General features: G+C 48.6%; 2 protein-coding genes across 4 annotated transcripts in view; both read right to left on the bottom strand.

Annotated features, from left to right (window-relative positions):
* The window catches only part of SEC16A (SEC16 homolog A, endoplasmic reticulum export factor), a 33785-nt gene extending 28684 nt beyond the window's left edge, over positions 1–5101 (bottom strand). For all 3 annotated transcript variants that reach the window (XM_019540925.1, XM_019540926.1, XM_019540927.1), the window contains exon 1: positions 4999–5101. The gene's annotated coding sequence lies outside the window, so the exon portion shown is untranslated. The remainder of the gene's footprint in view (positions 1–4998) is intronic.
* A 4157-nt stretch (positions 5102–9258) lies between these two features.
* NOTCH1 (notch 1) overlaps positions 9259–21088 on the bottom strand; it is a 61389-nt gene continuing 49559 nt past the window's right edge. Inside the window, exons 23-34 of the mRNA XM_019541120.1 lie at positions 20557–20814; positions 20347–20459; positions 18850–19421; positions 17769–18197; positions 16828–16976; positions 15988–16204; positions 15553–15643; positions 15105–15270; positions 14027–14322; positions 13423–13570; positions 13210–13307; positions 9259–12586 (exon numbers count right to left, since the gene is read on the bottom strand). Of these exons, the coding sequence (XP_019396665.1) occupies positions 11120–12586; positions 13210–13307; positions 13423–13570; positions 14027–14322; positions 15105–15270; positions 15553–15643; positions 15988–16204; positions 16828–16976; positions 17769–18197; positions 18850–19421; positions 20347–20459; positions 20557–20814 (4004 nt within the window). The 3' untranslated portion in view covers positions 9259–11119. The remainder of the gene's footprint in view (positions 12587–13209; positions 13308–13422; positions 13571–14026; positions 14323–15104; positions 15271–15552; positions 15644–15987; positions 16205–16827; positions 16977–17768; positions 18198–18849; positions 19422–20346; positions 20460–20556; positions 20815–21088) is intronic.

The following is a 21088-nucleotide window of genomic DNA, read 5'->3' as shown; positions in this document are numbered from 1 at the left end:
ACTAAGTAAAGTAAGAAGTGTGCTACTTTCAGAAACAAAGCCACACAAGCAAAAATGTTATTCACAACAGTCCTTCCTACATTTACCACTGACAGGTACTTACAAAGGATATTTACTAAAAGTCCCTTATTTTAAAAAGTAAATTTAAAAATCTTTGTCGTTATATATAATCCAGCACACTTATGATAAAAACTTAACATGATGGTGTAGCTGCTGGTGGAGTTTTGACAGTGTGAGATTTCAGTAGAGAGCTCAGTGTAAAGGAGCCAGTTTTTATATAATGAGAAAGAGAGAGAGATGATGTTTTTCCATTTAAAAGGCATTTGTTATTTACATTGCTGCAGAAATGTGTACCCATATGGAACAGAGAGGGAAATGTCTGTTTACTAACCATTTTGAAAATATTCCACCCCCCATTTCAATCTAGTAATATCAGTTACAGGATGTTTCACAACAACATTTTTCATAAGTAAAAGCCTGGTCTTTTTCCATTTATAATACTTAACCACAAAAAAGTCTTAATTTGTCATTTATCTGAATTTTGAGGCCTTATTATTGGCCCTGTTCTGGGATTTTTTGGCAAAACATACTTGTTTCATTTTCTAGACTTGTGCTATTAATACAGTTCTCATTGTGGTGGGAAATCTCATACTACTGCCATGACATTTTTGACTTTTAGTTATCTATCCAAAAGGCAACCAAAAGCTGTGTGGCATTTTAGCACTTAAACCCTTTTAAAATGTTGGGTTCTATGACAATCTTTGTTATCAAGAATTATTAAGACTGTTCGCGTGTATTTACTAAAGTTTTTAAATAGGGTGGGTGAGCAGCAATACCAAAAGGGTTAAATTCATCTACTCTTTCAGAGGTTTCTGGTTTAATCAAAATGTAAACTTTACAAAAATATCTAACAGAATACATTTTGTAAAGGCCACTAATTAAAAGCTTTAAGGCACAAAGTATAAGCCAGAACCAGGGAAGCCCTTATGATTTCCCAATGCAACCTGTCCTGGTTTCTGCTCAGCAGGATCATTTGCTCACAATATTGAAGTGCCTGGAAGCCCCAGTCACAGTAACCTAGCTCCTCTTAAAAGAGAAATCATTTAAGTAGGGGCTGGAGACTTGTTAGGGGCCCAAAAGGCCAATCCATCTGTACTTATAGTCAAAGTAAACAGCTTTTTGTAAGGGCATGGGTAAATAATTCCTAGGCAAAACGCTGCCTAATTTTAGAGGCTCATTAGTTGTGGGCATTACTTTAGTTTGCCTTTTACAGTCTTTTATAAACACACCTTCCTGTTTAATTCCTGACAAGGAACATTTGCAAAGAGAATATTAAATATTACTATCATGCGTCTCTGCCCTGATAGCTAGGTGAAAGCTTTCCAGCCAGGTACAACCAGTGCCAACCAGGATATGACCAAGAAACCCTGCCTTGTCAGCAGCTTCTGCTTCCATATGCTTGGAAAACAAACCCTTTGGACTTAGCTGTCCATTTATTTTACCAAACTAACAACTTCAGTATTGTTTGATGTTATTACAAAGAACAGGGGGGAAAAAGGACTAGATAGCATCATGCAACACATAGCAAGGAAGAAACCAAGTTTAAGCAAGACAATCCAGGTGGAAACCACTGAAACCACTGCTTAATTTCTTTGAACAAAATGTTTATTTCTGGCTTACACAAAAAAAACCTAACTGGGCACTGAAATCAGTTGTAAAACAGATGTTGGCTTCCAAATTTCTCATGTGGACTTTGCTCTTCATAGTGTTTTATCAAATACACAAGGGGGGAAAAAAGGCTAACATTTTCACTGTTCTTTCTGATACGGACCAGTAATTAGCTACTGCAAAGTGAACACACAGTCTAATTTTTCTAAGTTTTTTGCTCTCTTTCATGGACCACCTGAGCAAAGACTTAGACTCTGAACTAGGTCAGCCCAAGACAACACATGCTTCACTGGATCAAAATTAGTGACCAGATCTCACACAGTAGTAAAGTGCAAACACTTCAACATTCACTAGAGTAGTTTAAACAAAGACATATTGAAAAAAAAATAGTTTTCCCTACAAAACCCCCCTGATACTAGACACAAATCTATTTCTTTAAAACAAAACATCCATACAATCTTAAAGTTAATTCAACTGTTGCTTTATCTAGGGTGGAAACTTACTTTTCAAAATTTTTACTACAAGATAATGCACAACTGCCTATAAAATATTAGCCATCTAGGGAGTACAGAAACCTTGCAGCTCCACAAAAATTAACCACACTGGGTAAATACTGACACACTGGGTAAACAGCCTTACCAACAGGCTGTGTTTTACCAGTATAATAGTACGCTGAGACTTGTAATACCATAGTTGTTACACCCCCATGTTGACACTTATTTAAAGTGCAGGAGTGAGATTTTTGATTTAGCTCAAACACCTTTTGAGTGACATAAGCTACTTTAAATTGCAACAGGAATAGCCATGAAGCAAGTTGTACTGCTAAAAATCAGTTTAATTCACACCTTGTGTTATAAAGCAGGGAAACAACACACAAACTTTCCCATCAAATAAAGCCTAAGTGAAGAAGAACAAAACAAACAAGAGTATCAATGTACCACTAATACATCTGTCCCACACCTAAAGAGAGGCATAAGCTGTAAAGAATCAAAGCCATAGCTGGAATGTTTACCAAAATCTTTTAGGAAAGTCAAACTGAGGGTCTAAGAAAAATCAATAGGATTGGTCAGGTAATAAGCAATATTTGACAATACATTTATAGAACTGGTTACCTAATCTGAAAAATAATTCCATTCTGAGTTCAGGAGACTCTTTCCTGAGACTGCAATGCAATTTCAAGAACTGTGCTGCAGGGTTGCCTCTACCCCTTCGCTTCCTTTTAGCTCCATGAACAGACACATGTATTCGTCTTACTGACTGAATATTAAAATACATTCCAAGGGCTACGGCATCACAACTACATCTAACTCTCAGTTACTGTTTACAACAAACAAGAGCATCTACCTTTTATTTTTCTGGCGTACAACTAGATAGCAGACAATTCTAAACAGAAATTGTGCTGGCTAACGTTATTATATAGCCCCAAGTCAGTTAATTCATAAAAGTTTGGCATAAGGAATATTTTGGTAGAAAAAAAACTCTTTTCTCTGACATGTATTACTCATAAAAATTCTCTATTAAACCACGCAAAGTGATTTATGCAAAGAATGTTTTCCATCTCAAACTCCTTTGGGTGATTACTACCCCTAGGTCCCACTCAAAGCACTTACAACAACATGAACCTTCATTCTTATAACTAATTTTATGTCATGTGTGGCATCCCACCAGAGAGCTATTTATGCAACAAGCCAGGATTTGCACCCAAACTAGAGCCAGTGCAACTACTTTAACACTTTGCAGAATTTGATGAAAGATGTGCGAAAGGCCCAGGGTGACCAATTACCCCAAAGTCTGGCTAGCTAAATAAAATTTAACACGACTTCATTCATTTTATAGCTTTCTTACACCTGTGAAGGGGATTCTACTCTAATATGTAACATGTCTTGGTAAATTCTGGAAAAAAAAAATCTGTTCTGAGTGGTGCTTGTGGCAACAACTACAGAAGATTATATCAATAAATGCTGGCACAGAGGAGTGAAAAGCAAGCCAGGGAAAACTGATACTTTCCCCAAGTCTTTCAACGTGTTGAATACACAAACATCTTCCTCCCAATACTGTTTGGCACTTCCATCCAATGATGCTACAACATGAACTAAATTAGGTAGTTAAAAATCAGTCGGTCAATAGCGTGAGTGTGAGAGTACGAGTGCGAGAGAACCAAATTAGGTAGTTAAAATTAGAGTCGGTCAATAGTATGTGCATGCATGCGTACGTGTGCGCACAGCACAATTAAACAAAAGCATAATCAGCAGTCTATTGGGTGATCTCGGGGTCAGATCAAGGTGTGTACCTCGAGGTATTTTCAGCTATCAAAAGAAGACCCAGAAACAACTGTGGTTTTAGTGGAGAGGACAGGAACATCCCAGGTTTCCTCACCATCTCTGCTATATCACTCTGGACATAAACAAAGGAGGCAGGATGGCAAATACTGACAGCAACTTCAAGCAGTTACTGTTGTGCAAAGGGTAGTTCATAGATGTTCAGGGCTGGAGGGGACCTTACAAGATCACTGGGTCCAGCCCTACTGTGCTTGGGCAGAAAAGACTAGTTGTCCCCCTACAGCACCAGAAACCTGGTTGCTACACGCTTTTGAAAAACCCAGTCGTGTGCTTTTTCACTCTCGACACCTTCACAACTCAGCTTGTCATCTTTGGCCCCAACCCTACAGTCAGATCTATGTGCGTTTGCACGGATCAGATTGCAGGATCAGGGTGCGTCGTGTTGTCCTCCGCAGGTCCCGTACCTTAAGCACGTGATCGTTACAAGTAAGGGAAGGCGTGCAGCCTCGGACATCGCACAGCCCGACGGCTGGGGAACTGGCTGCGGGGGTTGGCCCCAAAAAGCACTAGCTGATGGGAGCGAATCAACGTGACCAGCGGCATCCTTCGGGGCTCGGGCCAGTACTTGTCAACATCTTCATTAACGATCTGGATTCAGGAATCGGCTGCAGGCTGGAAAGGTTTGCGGCTGACAATAAACTACAGGGGAAAGCGGCCACCCTGAAAAACAGGCCGACCTGGATACACTCGCAGGGTGGGCCGAGCAAAACCTGAGGGCCTTCAGTGCAGGGTACAGTGGTGTCTGCAGGAGGCCCCATGTGCCACGTTACCCTACGCACCCAGCGGCTGCCGCCCCAATGGAGCGCGTCACTCCCCCGGACTGGTCCCCGAGAGCCCCCCAGGAGCGCCAGGCCTCGCTGGCAGAGGGAAGCCGGGCCCGGCCCGGGGAGAAGGGGAGGTGGGGTCTCGGACTGTCAGGCCTGGGCTGGAGCACCCAGACCCCGCTACCAGGCCCGGCCCCGGCCCCGGCCCCGGCCCCGACCCGCATTACCTGGCCCCCGCGGCAAGGCCCGAGCCCCTCAGCAACCAGAGACGCCGCCGCCACCTCCCCCCTCCACCGCGCCGATGTCCGCCATCTTGGCACATCCGGCTCCCCCGCCGCCGACGTGTCACGCGCCGTACGCGATGACGCCACGCGCGCCGCTCCTTCTTTCTTCAAGGCCTGGTTTGCACGGCGTCGGCGGACATAAACACCGGCATCTCTTTAAAGGGCGCAAAAAGACCAGCTAGGTAGTCGGCGCATGCGTGCGCGGGAGAAAGGGTTGGGGGAATGAGGGTAGGCAGTTCAAGTCCCGCCTGGGGACGTTGAAGGGCTGTCCACCAAATCCCTGGCAGCGGCCTGGAGCAGGCTCAGCCCCGTGTAGACCCCAGTTTGAGCAATGCCCCATGCCCCTTATGGCCTACAGCCTAGTCTTGCTGCAGATGATGGTGAGCAAGGCCTTTTCTATTAGGATGAAGCTGCAGCCTCCCTCTCCAGCCTGCGTTGCTGCATCAAGGACCACGATGGTCTCCTCCATCTTCACCCAGATGAAACTCTTTATGTAACTCTTCTAACTCTTCTTTTTTTACTTGCTCTCGCTCTCTCTCAGTGTGTGTGTATATATATGTGTGTGTGTATATATATGTGTGTGTGTATGGAAAAAAATAACCCATCTTGCAAGGAGCTTTTCTGTGACCAGACTAGAAGAGGAAAGTATGGAAACGAGATGACGACACGCTCGATCACAGGATGACACTTGTGTCTGGCCACAAGTCACGCTGCGCCTTTATTTTCCCTGTCTGATGTTGCATGGACTGTGAATCTGGCGTTTCGGGCAAATCTTAAACCCACAAATTAGCCCCTAGACAGCGTGCCTTTATGCTGCTTCTTCTGTGCCTACGTTTATTAGATGCATGTCCTATGAAGCCAGGGCGGTCAGTCTCAGTCGGACCACAGTCACGAAGCCAGGCTGGAAGTGTCGTTCGGGTTTGCTCAACCCCACAAGGTTTAACTGAGCGTAGATGCAGAGCCGCCTGCTCTCCTATTTCCCCTTCGACTCATCTCTGCGGAAGAGGCGGCTGCATGTGCAAAGAAGGCCCGCTAGAGAGAGGCAGAGGACTGCATGTGGACCTGACGGGGAAACACGTGTCAGCAAACTCTCTGCTTCTTTGGCTGCACAGCACCCACTTCCAGCCAGGCGGATGCTGGGAAACACATCCTCAGCTCAGTCAGGTGCCTTCTCTGAAGAGCACTGAAGGGGAAAATCTGACTTTTCAGATCCATTCGGCTCTCACATTCAGACGTGTGCCATGTACTCATAGCAAGGGCTGTTAACAAGAAGGCTCTCAAGAGCCCAGAACGTCATTCGAGGTTTCACATTAAATGTTCCTGGGGGATCTGCATTAGCACCCAGTGCCGGCTTCTCCGCTGTTATTACTTATTGCCTGGGCCATGGTAGCACAGCAACCCTCAGACACGTAGTCCACGCTGCTGGGTACTGTACGAGCATGGGGCAGACAGGCAGGAGGTGCTCCTGTGAGAGTTGTAGCACTGCATTCACCAGACATACGCTGTTTGGCCCATCTCTGTACCACTTATAAAACTAAATCAGAGTTATAAAACTAACTCTTCTACTAGACATTTTGTTCAGTCACCCAATGGAGCCAGCCAGAATTGCTCAGGGAACTGAAGCGGGCGATCAGCTTTCTGGAATGCCGAGCCCCCCAAAAACCATTTTGGAACAACCGATTGAAAACACTGCTGAAGGGGGCAGGGAATTATTTCAGTCTTAGCAGCTACCAAATAATCTTGCAACATGCTTCGTTTAACAAGGAGGCTTAAAGCCATGTCTGGATTTGCAGGGTTGCAGTTTGAGAATCTGGAGAAGGTTTGAAACTCTAGAGAAGGTTTGAAATAGGCTGTATCAATGCTACCGTGTCCAATAGTCCTATACACACGGTGAGAGATTTCACTGGAGCTTGGCCTGCGTTCTGGCTCCACTTTGAGGGTGTATTGAACATGGAAATAGCACTTTTCCAGAGGAAGCCATTCTTCATCCAGAAAGATGAGTCTCCTGTGCAACAGTTTGCAGACAAGTGTTACCACTGGACTGGCATTGTCTTACACTGAATTGAACAAAAGAGCTAGAAGAGAAAAAATGCCCGTGACCTAAACAAAATCTTAATCAAGGGTCACTATCAGTGCAAGAGCGCTTGATCGTTAAAGCTTGGTAATATCTTCAAAGCCCTGTCCGGGCAGGGCAGGCAGCCCTTTGAAGCCGGTGTGGGAACTAGAGGCAGCACTACGATTTTTAAAGTGCCTTTCATCTCTCTCTCTGGTAAGGACATTCTTAGAAACAAGCTTGTCAAATGCCATTTACCTACATAGGCCTGAAGTGCTGAACAAGGCTGGTCTTCCCCAGGATTTCCCCCAGTGGCTGTTCTGTGGGGACATGAGTTTGAGTAACTCGGTGGGTTTATGTATAGATATGGTTTAAATACCATTGGGGTATTTACAGAATCCCAGCACCTTCAAGATGGGTGGGATCTCCCCTTTACCACCTGACTGCCATATAATACTGGGGCATTGATGGTTTGATTACCTTTCACTTCAAAGCCTTTACAGCCTGCATGCAGAAACATGTAGCCAGCTCTGGACCGAGGGTGGCAAATAGGAAAGTGCTAGTGAAGTAAGAGCAAAGGGCTGGTTCCTTGCGTGCAGGACAAACTGCCCATGTCATGGGCAATGATAACCCCCACTACCTCTTTCAGGCTGTTCTCATTTGGGTGGGGCAGCACAGTTGTGTTTCCCTTTCACTGTTCCAGTACTGACAACTTTGCTCAACTCTGTACAGCGCTTGAGAAATGTCCCTGCCTCAAAGATCTCACTGATGCGAACAGGAGTTGGTGTTTCACTTACACTTCAAATGAACATGGTTTCATAGTTTCATAGTTTCTAGGGTCGGAAGGGACCTGAGCAGATCATCAAGTCCGACCCCCTGCCATGGCAGGAAGAGTACTGGGGTCAAACGACCCCGGCAAGATGTGCATCTAACCTCCTCTTAAACACCCCCAGGGTAGGGGCCTGCATGACTTCTCTTGGATGTTGGTGGGGCTCAGGAGTCTGAGCATTGGCAACAGATATTGTGGAGACCCTTTTCCCCACTGCAGGCTGGGTTACAGTTCCCATTTGTCTGCAAAGGATCACACAAACAACTTTTTGCTTAAAATGCCTGGCAGTTGGTGAATTCATTTCCGGGGGGCTTTCTCTGTAGCTACGTGCACCCACTTGACACTTCCCTCCCAAGTCTGTTTGGGCCAGAGAGGGGGAAGCGGCAATGAACGCTGTTCTGATTTGTTAGGATCTGCCTCTTTGCATATTTGAGTATTTATGTAATAGACTATTGCATCCTCTATTACACTATCTAATACTGTATAGATAGTAAACCATAACTATACATTATTTAAATACTTAAATATTTAAGTATTTATCTAAATGCAACAGAAACAGTGGTCGCCATTTTTACTTTTGGGGGTAAAAGTTCACACCGTGAAATTATTTCCCCCCTTTCAAACTGTTTAGATACCTTTTCACCTTGTTTATACCAGCTCAACAGATGAGCTTTCCCATGTGCCCTGTTTAGTGTGTGTGAATTATTCTTCCACCCCATGCATTATTTCCTCCCTATATTTTCTATAATCAAAACCACGTACACTCAGTCACACTTAGCTCTCCCACCAATCTGCCAGAGCTCTCCTACAACGTGACATTTCAGGTAAAAGGGATCATTTTTCCAGTGGGAGATTTAAGGGGGGTCAGGGGAAGACTTGAAGCGGCCATATAAGAAGCTCTTAAAACAGTCTTCCCGACTTGTCCCATTTTAGACCAGATCTAATAGCGAGGACCAGTTATGACCTCACTGTGCCCACAGGTCAATGAGAAACCAGCCATGCAGTTCCCATGGCAGGATCAAAGCTTCGCACAGTAATGCTCTCTGATGCTCTACACTTAGGTAAAACCTCCAGTGAAGACAACAGGAGTGTTGATTCCAGGACTCATTTCCAATTTCCACTGAAACCAGTGGCATTCTTTGTTATTGACCCTAACAGGACTGGACTGAGTTCGGCAAGAGAGAAAAGGTCGTAATTTTATTCAGAGATGTACAATTTTCATGCACATATCAACCATCAATGAGAAGTGTGCACTGGTCCACGTGGCCAGCACAGCGTTGTAACAACTTGCAGCAAAAAAACAAAAAAGACCCTATTCCAGTTTTAGTAAAATCTAGATGCCTGTGAGCATCATTTATTGCAAATCAGTTAACCAAAAAAATACATCATATTTGCAAACTACAACTTTGCCGGTAGATACATTTATTACAGAGAGTTTCTTTTCTGTAAACTACACTCTAGTTTATAAAACATAGGAAGACTCGACGCCACGTGATGTTTAAATCACCTGCATTAGGGATGTCACAATAACAATGCTCCAAAACGTTTCTGTACTAAGAGATGAATGCATATGGGACTGCAGCGAGCCTTGTGCTTGGAGGAACTGAAATCCAACGTGGCCTTCTGAGCAACAGAGAGGAGGAACATTTCCCTTTTCTTAGGTTTCCTGGGTCGACTGCATTTTAGTCCAGCGGATGGATAGACTACACAGGAACATGTTCATAGTGTGCTTGGTTTCCTTTTGCAGCCAGAGAGAGAGAGAGAGAGAGAGAGCGATATTCTGACACCTCTAATCAGCGCAATATACTTAAGACTTGTTCATTTAGATTTTTGAAACAAAATCCACCTTTTTAAAAAAAAACTTATTTACAAACATTAACTCTGCCACAGGCTTATACTATATGTTATACAGCCCTCTCCCGCCTCCACAAGAGTGTACATCAACATGAACAAGATGCCTCACTCCAAACTAGCAAGAACAATATGTCAACGTTTCAAAAAACCCAGGCCCAACCACCCAGGATCTGCTTGTGTCTCTTGCCCTCCTGTGAATAATCAGGGCTACACCCAAACCTGACACCCCTTAAGTGGAAAACCTGGAAGGTCAGGGTTTCCAAAGGAACTTGGATGTCGAGGATGAGCACTATCCCACGGCCGGGTGCTCTACTGCTCAGTTACTTTTTGCTCGAATTGGTCTATAGTAACTGAAATGCCCCCTTTAAAGTAGGAGGTGCCATCCTTAAAATAAGGATGTGATTCCAAAAGGCCAAAACCTGCCTTTTTTTTTTTTAAATTGTTGTTCAATCAGTTGAAAATAGAAAAAAAAACTCAGTATAAGACATTCAAGGGAAAACTAAGTTTGTTCTTCTGCATTGACTCAGTAACTGTGGACTTGCTTTTTCAACAGGTTTGGCAAATATTCCATTCCTTTAGGCAGCAGTAAGTTTATGAAGAGTTTTTAGCTTAGACTCTGTTATCACAGGTCTGTAATCCTGATATTTAGATTATAGACAGTATTTAAATATATATATGTATTTATAAAAGAAAGAACAAGAATCCCTATGTATTAAGACAAATGTACAACTATATAATACTGAAACTTTAAACAAAGATTCATGACTGGTACCATAAAATGTTCTCTCAGTTAAAAGCCAAGGGAACATTTTAAAGTACTTTTTTTTAAAAACAGTTTATACTTAATTTATATTTATTTCAAGGGGTGGCATTTTTACTTAATATTCCCCACTCTTTCCCCCCCCCAACATAACTTTCTGGATTTGAAAGGAAAAAGAAAATAAATAAATGGCATTTCATAATCACGAATCATTGCTTATAGCTTTACATAAATGTCCAAGCAACTTATTAATGCTCCCCACCCCCCAAAAAAACCTAAAAAACATCTTATGTTCTTGAATTTTTTGAGCACAAGTGAAGTGTCCCATCTTGAGTTAACAATAGAACATATAAATAAAAAGGCAGTGTTTTCATGTAAAATAAAATGTACATAAATAAATACTAAAAAAAGAAAAAAAATTAAACTTTGTTTCTTTATTTTGTATAAAAACATATAAAAAGGATCCTTCTGTCAAAGCATCCAACGTCCCTAGGCATTTTTTATTTTTTTGAAATCTTTTTCAAAGTTCCCAGTCTCACCGCATGTCAGTGCCTTTGGGACGTGCTCTTCACTTGAAGGCCTCTGGGATGTGTCCCATTTGTGACTGCATACTCGTGGGAGGACTGGAGATCCCCTCTGACCAATCAGAGACGTTGGAATGAGGCGATGAGCTCGACCATTGGTCCGGCGACTCAGGGGAAGGTGTTAAAAAAGGATGGTCAGGCACCTGCAGCTGGTGATTGGGCGTATTGTCCAATGGGGAGGAGTAACTGTGTTGGGAGGGCGGTGTTAAAAACTGGGTGGTGGTCATGGACTGCGTGAGGGTGGATGGGAGAGACGTGGACAGCATCTGGGTCTCCTGTGGCAATATGGTGTGCACTGCCATGGAGCTGCCGCTCACCGGCTGCATGTCTGACTGGTTCAACTCGTTGCCCAGGAAGTTCTGGCCCAGGTGGCCGTTGGCATTTGAGGCGGCACCGTGATGCTGCTGTTGCGACGGTGGCGGCTGCGGCCCCTGAGGCGGCTGCATGTTTTGCTGTTGCAGCTGCTGCTGTAAATTCTGCTGCTGCTGCATCTGTTGCAACTGCTGGGGCTGCATCAGATGAGGCTGGGAGGCCAGCCGGGTGTTTGGCATTGCCTGGTAGCTCATCATTTGCGACAAGGTCGTGGTGGGCATGCCGTTATGCAGGGAGGTCATCATGCCGTGCTGAAGGCCTTGGTTCTGCTGATGGGTCGCCGGCTGCATGTTGTTTCTCATTGGGTTATACTGGTTCTGGACCATACCGTTCTGCAACCTTGAGAGCCAGTCGCACTGCCCATTGAGGCTGGCAGCTCCGCTGACAGAGAAATTCATAGGGGTGCTACTCATCACCGTGCTTGGGCTGGAAACAGGGAGGTGGGAGAGGCGTGGAGGCACCGAATCAAAGGCCATCCTGCTGGTGCCGCCCATGGCCATGTCCTGCTTCCCAGCCATGTTGAGATGATTGATGCTCATGTGGGCATCAGGCATGCCTGGCAGGTGATTCAGAGGCATGGACGGTGACTGCTGAAATGGAGAGGTCATCAGCGGGGGAGAAGCTACATCAGACAGGTACCCATGGGGTGACTCCAGGGAGTCCACCGGCGACAGCACGCTGGAGCTATCCAGGAGGCAGCCTTTTCCATCTTGTGATTTCTTCCTCCGGGCCTTGATGTCTTTGGAATCCTTGCTGTTGCAGCTCAGGCCCTTGGTGCTTGGTTTCCTAGCTTTCTTCCCCTGCACGGCAGGTTTCAAGTTGCCGATGTAGCTGTTGGGAGAGCAGAGTGGAGGGGACAGGGTGGGGGCGCCCAGCGGCCCGTTGTGCAGCGGCGGGCTCCGTACCAGGTTGTACTCATCCAGCAGCCGCACGATGTCATGGTGCATGCGCTCCTGCGCGATGTCCCGAGGGAGCCGGTCCATGTGGTCCGTGATATCACGGTTTGCAAAGTGGTCCAAGAGGACTTTGGCCGTTTCATAGCTCCCCTCCCTGGCCGCAAGGAACAACGGCGTCTCCTCCTGGAAATGTGGCAAGCATGGTTTGTTTTGAAATGCCTGAGCTTACTGGTATCCTGTATAAGCACAGCCCTCGCATTCCTAGTTAGATCTGCAGACACTGGTACTAACTAGGAAGCTCAGTAGCAGTTGCTAGGCTCAGCAGATTGACCCCAAACAAAAGGCAAAGGGCAGGGGCAGAGTAGCACGCACCCTGCATGGCTCTAGTATGAAGGACACAAGCTGCAAAAGGGGCACCTGGGAGATGAGGCAAGGATCTGGGATGTGGGTTGTGCCCTGGCCTGGTATGTATTGGCTACTCTTTTTCTGGTTAGGTTCAGAGCAACACTTTGTGGAAAGCCTCTGTGTTTTAATTCTGTGGAGTCATTTCCCGCATCTCGTGCATGGTCAGGTTCTCACTGCCTGTTGGGAGGTAAGCAAGTTCCCATTTATGACTTGGCCCTTATCTGCCACTGCATGGATCTGATTACCTAATGGACCAGCTCTTGGGCTGCTGTTTCAACGCAACTCCCATTAACTTCATAAAAAACTAGGTATGCATCAGAGCATCTGGTAGCCTCAAGTAAAGCTTAGGAAAAAAATCACCTCCCAATGACTTACTTAAGGTGCCCACCCAGACCACCTACCTTATTGTTCTGCATGTCTTTATTGGCACCGTTCTTCAGCAGCACTATTGCAGCTTCAACATTATTCACAGCAGCTGCCCAGTGCAGTGCTGATTTGCCTGTGGAGGAAGCCGGTGAAAGACAGCGTGCATTAGTGAGCGGTTAAAACACCAGCTACAAGTCCCTGACATCAATCCCCGACAGAGTGTCTTGTGTTCTGGATTAAAGCAGTACCTAGGTCGTCCACAGCATTGACGTCTGCATGGCAATTGATCAGATCCTCCAACATGCCCTCCACAGCCAGGCGGGCAGCCAGGATCAGAGGGGTGGTCCCATCGTGCATGCGGGCATCCAGATCGGTAGCTCTGTTTCTAATCAGAATCTGTGTGCACGGAGAAGACGACCATATGTTAAGTGAGAAAGCTGGTCTTCCCCAGTCCCCAAACCTCCAGCCCCTTTGCTGGGATCCTCAGTGAGCTCCAGGGCTAACAGGGCCAGCACTACCTTCCTGTGCCTACAGCTGGCCTGTCCAGTCTAGGAAAAGAGCACGTTAGCAGGTCAGCACTGAGAAAGCACCATCCTGCCGTGCCCTACCTGTCCTGCTGTTAATAAGGGGGCTCTGGACCTGTCCCGTTAGCACTCAGTGCCTCAGCAGATCCTAAGACCCAGACTCAGGAGACTTCCCAGGGAAATCAATGCTGCCTCTGAAAAGCCAGGGCACAGACTCTGGGGCAAGACGAACAAACAGATGTCGCAGGGCTGACGGCCAGCACACAGTGCTGGTACACAACCCAGCAGCTTGGGATCCCCAGCAGAAGCCCCCAGCAGGCTGACATACCTGGAAGACTCCTTGGGCATCCGCTGAGACAGCTGCGTGCAGAGGCGTCCTGCCCATGTTGTCCTGGATGTTGGCGTCGGCGCTGGCCTCCAGCAGGCGCTTGGCAGCATCAGAGCGGGAGTACCTGGCAGCCAGGTGCAGCGCTGTCTCCCCGGTACGGTCTGTCTGGTTGTGCAGGCTGGCGCCCTGGTAGATGAAATCTGAGATGACGGCCGGCGCATCGTCCTCCTCTTCGCTGTTGCCGGTCTCCAGCCCTCCTCCGCTGCAGGAGGCTATCATAAGTGGGGTGAAGCCATCTGGAAAGCAGAGAGAAACCCAGTGAACAGCAGCTTTTTGCCCTTCTCCAGTGCAGACTATCTCAACAAGATGTTTTAATGCAGCCATGAGGCATAAGCAGCAGCTCCTTGAGCTCATGGCACAGCGAGCTCTGGTTCCTGACAATCCCAGACATCAAACGCTATCACCCTTCCTCTCACACGGGTGTGGAGGTAATCCTCCTTCTGTATCCACACATAGGTTTCCCTAATTTACCTGGGAGTCTTGGATGCCTTTCCCTCAAGCACTATGCAGCCCTTTTTACCTGGAAGGTGCCATGCAGAAGAGTGCTAAAATTCAGAAGTCTGCCAAGACAGTTTGGCTATGAAATACATTTCCCAAGGAGGCAGGGTGCTTGGAATGGTTAAACTTGACTAGGCAAGAAAACACCCTGACACATCCTATGGGGAAGAATCCGGTATTGGCAAAGACATGGATTGGATCAGCTAAAAGGTATTTCCCCCCCGTCTCTAACCTCTCGGGCTCTCTGATTTCCCTCTTTGTGGTTAAATAGAAAGAGATCTTAAAGCAAACCAAATTCCACAGGGGCATGTTACCTGAACTCAGGCATAACAGACATGACCTGGAAAGACTCCCAGGTGGGGCACTTTATGTTAGCTTATGCAGAGGCAGGCATTAGCATGCAACGTGACAGCATGGTGTGCAGTACAGCTCCCAGAGGCCCCCTCGCCACGGGAAACAAGGGGAGAGGGGTTCGTGACACGAGACCAACGTGGCAGGAAGACATAAGGCTCTCCCTTACCGGGCCCTCGCACGTTGACATCCATGCAGTCTGCATCGATTTCTCCCTGCGGCGGGGTGGGTGCCATGGAGGAAATCCGGAGGTCAGCTGCATCTAGGTGCTGTTGGGTCCACTGCCTGTGATCTGTCTGATCGTCCGTGTCTGGCAGCATCGCCTGTTCCTCGAACTGCAAAGGGACAGAAGGGCACAGACTTCAAGGACAACGAAATTTAAATCAAACTGTGGTATAAGCACTTCAAGGACAATGAAAGAAGAATGTGGAAGATGTGGGGTTAAAACCAGAGCTCGGGGAGACCTGCGGCTGCATTTGCACCCTTGGGAAGAAGGGGGTGGCATGGCCAGCGGCCCTCGGAGCGAGCCATTCTGCGACTTCTCAGCCCTGCTCCACAGCTGGGACCGTGGGCGTGCTGCACTCACTGCTGCATGAGAAGCAGTTTTATCAACTCACCCTGAACTTCTTGGTGTCCAAGGTCTCCTCATCGCCCCATTCATTCTGGTTGTCATCCATCAAGGTGCCATCCGATGCATTTTTCAGAGGTCTAAATTAAATAAGGAAACACTTCAGAAGGGAACCTTCTGCCACAACTGTGGTATGACGGGTCAGATCCTCCACATGCAAACACAAAAAGCAGCAATCAGTAGGGCAGTTTCCAAGAATTGCTCCCAGCCACGAAGCTTCTCTGGATTTTAACTAATGGCACACTGATTGCCTAGTATTTAAAACCCCAGAAAATGAGTGCATTGTTCTCCCCTCGCACCAACCTTGCTACAACCTTCCCCTACCCCACTGGATCGTCAAGGATCGGCTCTAAAGGTTCCTTCAAAGCCGCGCTGTATCACTAGCTGGGCTCCGCAGTAACAGGTTAGCAATAAGATTACTCACTTCAGCCCGACCGAATCCTCTCCCAGCGGTTCTCGTCGCTTCTTCTTACTCGACTCTGTCACTTTGAAGCCTTCTGGGAACCAGAGCTGCCCATGCTCCCTGCGTCGCTTCCGAGATACCAGCACCCCCACTCCAATGAAGGCAAGCAAGACGAGCACAGCCCCCACCACATACATAGGATACAGCTGGGAGTTCCTGGGGGGCTCCGCTGTTTCACCTAGAAAAGAATGGGGCGCCCAGAGAAACTGAGACATTAAGCTGCATATCAAACCGGTGATGGAGCGAAAATGAAGTGAAATTAGTTAAATAAAGGTACCTTGGGCAGATCTAAATCATCCCCCAAAATAAGGTCATTTTATAGGCTATTAATCAGAATTGCTAACTATCGGCAAATTCTTCTCTGCACAAGCTGGCTGCATCAGGAGACAGCTTCACTTTTTTTTTTTCTCCTTTCAGGAAAAGGATTAACCAACTTCAAATCACTGCTCTCGCATTGAGCTGTTAAGGCAGAAGGATTTAGGGGGATTTTCAAGATACAAACTTCAACTCCTGGCATGTCACTCATTGATTGGAGCTGGGATTTTTTTTTTGTCTTTTATAGCTCTAATGATTTTCAAGTAAACCTGGACTAAGCAAAATAAAACATAATGCAGCAATAGTTTATTAACATAGTTTAAAAAAAAAAAAAGAGAGAGAGAGAGAGTCAAGGTTATTAAATCCAGACTGTCTCTGGATACAGCGCTCTGAGCTCGGCTGGCTGCTAATTGGATCGCGGACGTGCGCTGGGAAGTTTCGGTCCTTCCCGTCTCAATCCCCCCGGCTGCTGCTGGCTACACTTACTTTTAACAGCCTCTATTTTGTAGGGGATGTTCAGATTGCCGAGAGAGGCCAAGGCACCCAGGAAAGCGGCCACATCGGTTGCGCTCTGGAAGCACTGGGAAGAGGACTGGATGCACTGACGGTTGTCGATCTCCAAGTAGACGATGGAGCTGTTGGGCGGAAGGGGAAAGGGAGATGAGGAGCAATGATTAGACTGAAGAAAGGGCCTGGCTCCAGTCTCCCCACAGCCCCACACCAGAAGAAGGAGGAGAGGGAAGGTGGGAAGTTTTTGACTCGTGATCAGCTTAAATCCTCCAGGCCGAACTTAGGCAAAACTCTCACTGATGACAGCTCAGCTGGTATTTGACTGGGGTGCTGGGATTCAGCCACGTGTCTATGCTCAACACCGTGAGGAGATCTCTCATAGTAAACGCAGCTGCTGGGTGGGGCCAGCGTCTCTTCTTGCCCCCGTGCTGCAGCATTGCAACACCATTGGATTTAGCCACTTTTGATCCACACCAGCATGAGCGGGAGGAGAACGAGGTCCTTTTCAGTCAAACCAAGGATCACCCCGGGTTTACAATTCAACCTCATAACACAACCCGAGAGCCAGTATCACTCATGGACAATGCAAGGCTCAAGTACCTGACTTCCTAAGCCTGACCTCTGGTCCCTGGCCTCCCTTGCCCTGACCCCTACCATACAACACTCCCTTAGGCTTGCTCTTTGTAGCAGTAGTGGCACCAGCCAACCAACCAACCAGAAACTTGCCCCACTTTCTCCTTTGTCATGACTTTTCCCTTGCAGAAGGGAAGTCTAGTTTTGGCTCCTCTTTAAAGCAAAACCAGAGTAAAACACCCTGACCCGCAGCCTTTCCTTTCCAGCAGGTGCTGGGCATCAATAAAGCAAAGGGACTGTTGTTCAGCCGGAGGAGAGAAAAACCTTTTCCCCAGCGCCCTCACCCTCTGACGTCCATCTGATCCAGCTCTCTCCGCTGCCTCCTGCCAGCACTGGAGTACAGGGATGTCTTCAGCTTGTTGAAGACGGCGCTGGGCATGTCCGACCAGTTCTCTGTCGACCTCTTGATGTGATGCTTCTTCAGCTCCTCCTCATTGCCATAGTAGGGGAAGATCATATACTCGCCCTGGGCGTTCTTCTTGAAGACCACGTTGGTGTGGAGCACGCGGCTGAGCTCCCGAAGGAAGTGGGAGGAGTTGTTCGTTAGGTTCTCCGGGGTGATCAGCACCACCACAACCAACGTGCCATCGGCCAGTTTTTCCGGCATGTTGTTGGCACAGTCCAGCCCGTCCCACTCGCACTCGGCATTGTTACACCCCTGGTCGCAGTGCCCATCTGAGAAGTGATCTTTGCAGTACTGGTCGTACAGAGGGCTAGGCAGAAGGGAGAGAAAACGTTAGACATAGAGCCGCTCTTCTTACCAGCCAGGAGGAGAACGACCCGCGACCTAGGGAGCCCTCTCCCATAGCTGCAGCACTCCTCCCCGGTTAGATCCTGGACAGCTGACCAAGAAAACACAGAAAAGCAACCACCTCTGGGGTGAAACATCATGGCAGTTATACTGCAAGCAGCAATTCAGGACAGGGAGTTAAGGCCATGACTGATGGGAGCAGATTACAATGACCCAAACAGCAATCCTACCACTGCAAACATAAACGTCCAGCAAATGCCTGTATTGCTAACTCTAGACCCATTTCACAGAGCACCACACTGCTTTTTTGCTGTCGTTCTCATCCCAGTCCTCAAGGACTCAGCACGCTCCTGCTCTACACCTGAGGGGTGAATTTCTATGTAGGATGCAAGGATGCAAGCAAGGAAGCCAGCAGGGCCTATGGGGGCATACAAGGCAGCTGGGAGGAGCCAGCTGTCACGGAGGTCAATGGATGCTGCCATGGCTTGAGATTTGGCCCCACCTGATGTACAACAGGGAGAGGCAAAGCACAGTTAAATACAAAGGAAGCAGTTGTCCATAAGCCTAGAGATCACAGCTTGACAGGGCTGCGGGATGGGGAGCAGGTCACTTACTTGCACTGCCCTTCCACCTTCTGGCAGTCGAAGCCATCGTACAAGCAGCCGGCGTTGTTGCACTGGGAATCGCACTTCCCGTCATCGAAGTACTTCCAGCACTGCAGCGACTGGGAGCAGTTCTTCCAGGGGTCGTTGAAGTTGAGGGAGCAGTCCCCTCCATCCCAGCCGCAGGCGTGGTTGTTGCACTTCCCGTCGCAGATCTTGTTGCCGGCGTACCCCGCGCATTCAGGGATCTCGCATTTCTCCTCGATCTTGGGCGGGATGATGTCCTGGCCCAACCCGCCAGGGAAGTCAAAATCGAGGATGTGGCAGTTGAGGCCATTGAAGTTAGTGGGGCAGCTGCACTGGTAGTAGGGAGCTGCCTCGCTGAAGAACTCGCAGGTGCCCCCGTTGTAGCAGGGGTTCGAAATGCAGGGGCTGCTGGCCGGGTACTGGCACTCCGGCCCCGTGAAGGCTGGTGCGCACATGCACTTGGAGCTCTTGTGGACGGAGATGCAGGTGCCACCGTTCAGGCAGTGCAGGTTCCCGCAGGTGCGTGCATCATTTTCACAGGTGGCCCCGACGAAACCCTGGGGGGACCAGAGCAAGGGGGAGGAGGTCAGTGTTCCTGGCGGCGCACTGCAGTGTTGGGCAGGACGGAGGCACAGCGTAAGCAGGGCAGTGACTCATTGCACTGCTCTGCCCCCCGCTCTGCAGCAGATGCCTAATGCTCCCCTCCTCGCGAGTGCGACCCTGGAGCTGTGACTGTCTCACATGGCCATGAGGTAGGTGCAGGAGTGTACGGGAGCCCGGGTGCACACGGTCCACTGAAAGTTAACTGGGAATTTGGGACCGACAACTCAAACCACAGCAAGCCGAAGGTGCAGCCTCTGCATGTGAACTGAAATGGTAGCTGCTCAGTGACCCGCAACTCCTCCACCGTGACCTGCGGCCGGCAGTCCCTTCTAGAGGATCACTCGAGCAGCATTAGAGAGTCAAACTCACGGTGTTTTCCCAGGCTGTGGAGGGAGCCCTTGCAGGTCACAGTGCTAGGGCATTTTCCCGTGACACCCCCCACAAACCTGCCTGACTTTGTAGAGAGGGATAGTAGCGGGCACTCCTCCTGCCTGGGGATGCCAGCAACAACCCCTGTCCCTCTCCCTCTGTCATCATTACAGCTCTCACACCCTCAGTCCTAGATATCAGAGCCCCTGGCGCCCTCACTATCTGAGGCCAGACTGTGAGCCCCTCAATTCATGCTGGCCAGCCACGCTGCTCACATGAGGAGTCCCACTGAATACAACGGGATCACTCCAGTGAATCACTGCTCACTGCTGCAATAAGGTTCGTGAAATCCAGCCCGTTGGCCAGAGGCTTTTGGGTTCCCTCTGGAGCATTTATTTCACGTTCCACACCAGGCCTCCTACCCTTGATGCCGGAAGGGGCCACTGGCTCATCCCATCTGCCCTCCCACCAGCACTGTCCCATGCCATCCAGGGGGTAGCGGGTACGTACAGGGGGGCATTTGCAAATGAAGCCACGGCCGGTGTTGCTGGCAACCGCACACGTTCCACCATTCCTGCAGGGCTTGCCTTTGCAGCCGTCCACCACGGTGTCGCAGCGGCGCCCTGCACGGAGAGAGAAAGCCGGCACGAGTGTGACGCGTCGCCCACAGCAGCGGGGCTCCCTGGCAGGGAGGAGCGGCGGGAGCAGGGGTGCACTCACCTGCATACCCCGGCCGGCACTCGCACTTGTAATCGTTGACGCGCTGCACGCAGTTCTGGGTGCCGCGCGTGTCGCAGGGGTTGGACAGGCACTCGTTGACGTCCCCTTCGCAGCGCTCCCCAACGAAGCCGGGCGGGCAGATGCAGCTGTAGCCACCCACCCTGTCCGTGCACTTGCCGTTGTTGAAGCACTTGGGCCCCAGGGTGACGGGGTCGAAAAACGGGCTGCAGTCATCAATGTTGATTTCACAGTGCACCCCTGGGGGGAGGGGGGGGCAGGGGGCAACACAGTTGTGGTCAGACAGGAGTAGGCAAGCCACGGGTGGGGTCTCACCCTGCGAGCCCAGAAGCTGCTTGCCAACATCCCACCCGATGCACAGCAGGGGTGTAAGCTCCAGGGCCCAAAAGCCCCTGGCAGAGTGGCCCCAAGGGTACATGTCCTCACTGGCTCTGTTAATGAGCCAATTCAGCCTCCTGTTACTGCATTTGCTTCTTCCTTCAGAGCAGTGGGTACGTGCAGATGCTAATGACCA

This window comes from Crocodylus porosus, unplaced genomic scaffold, assembly GCF_001723895.1.
Source record: "Crocodylus porosus isolate Cpor-Errol unplaced genomic scaffold, CroPor_comp1, whole genome shotgun sequence".
NCBI classification, from domain to species: domain Eukaryota; kingdom Metazoa; phylum Chordata; order Crocodylia; family Crocodylidae; genus Crocodylus; species Crocodylus porosus.
Note: the sequence above shows the minus strand (reverse complement) of the source record. Positions and strands in the feature narration are given on the sequence as shown.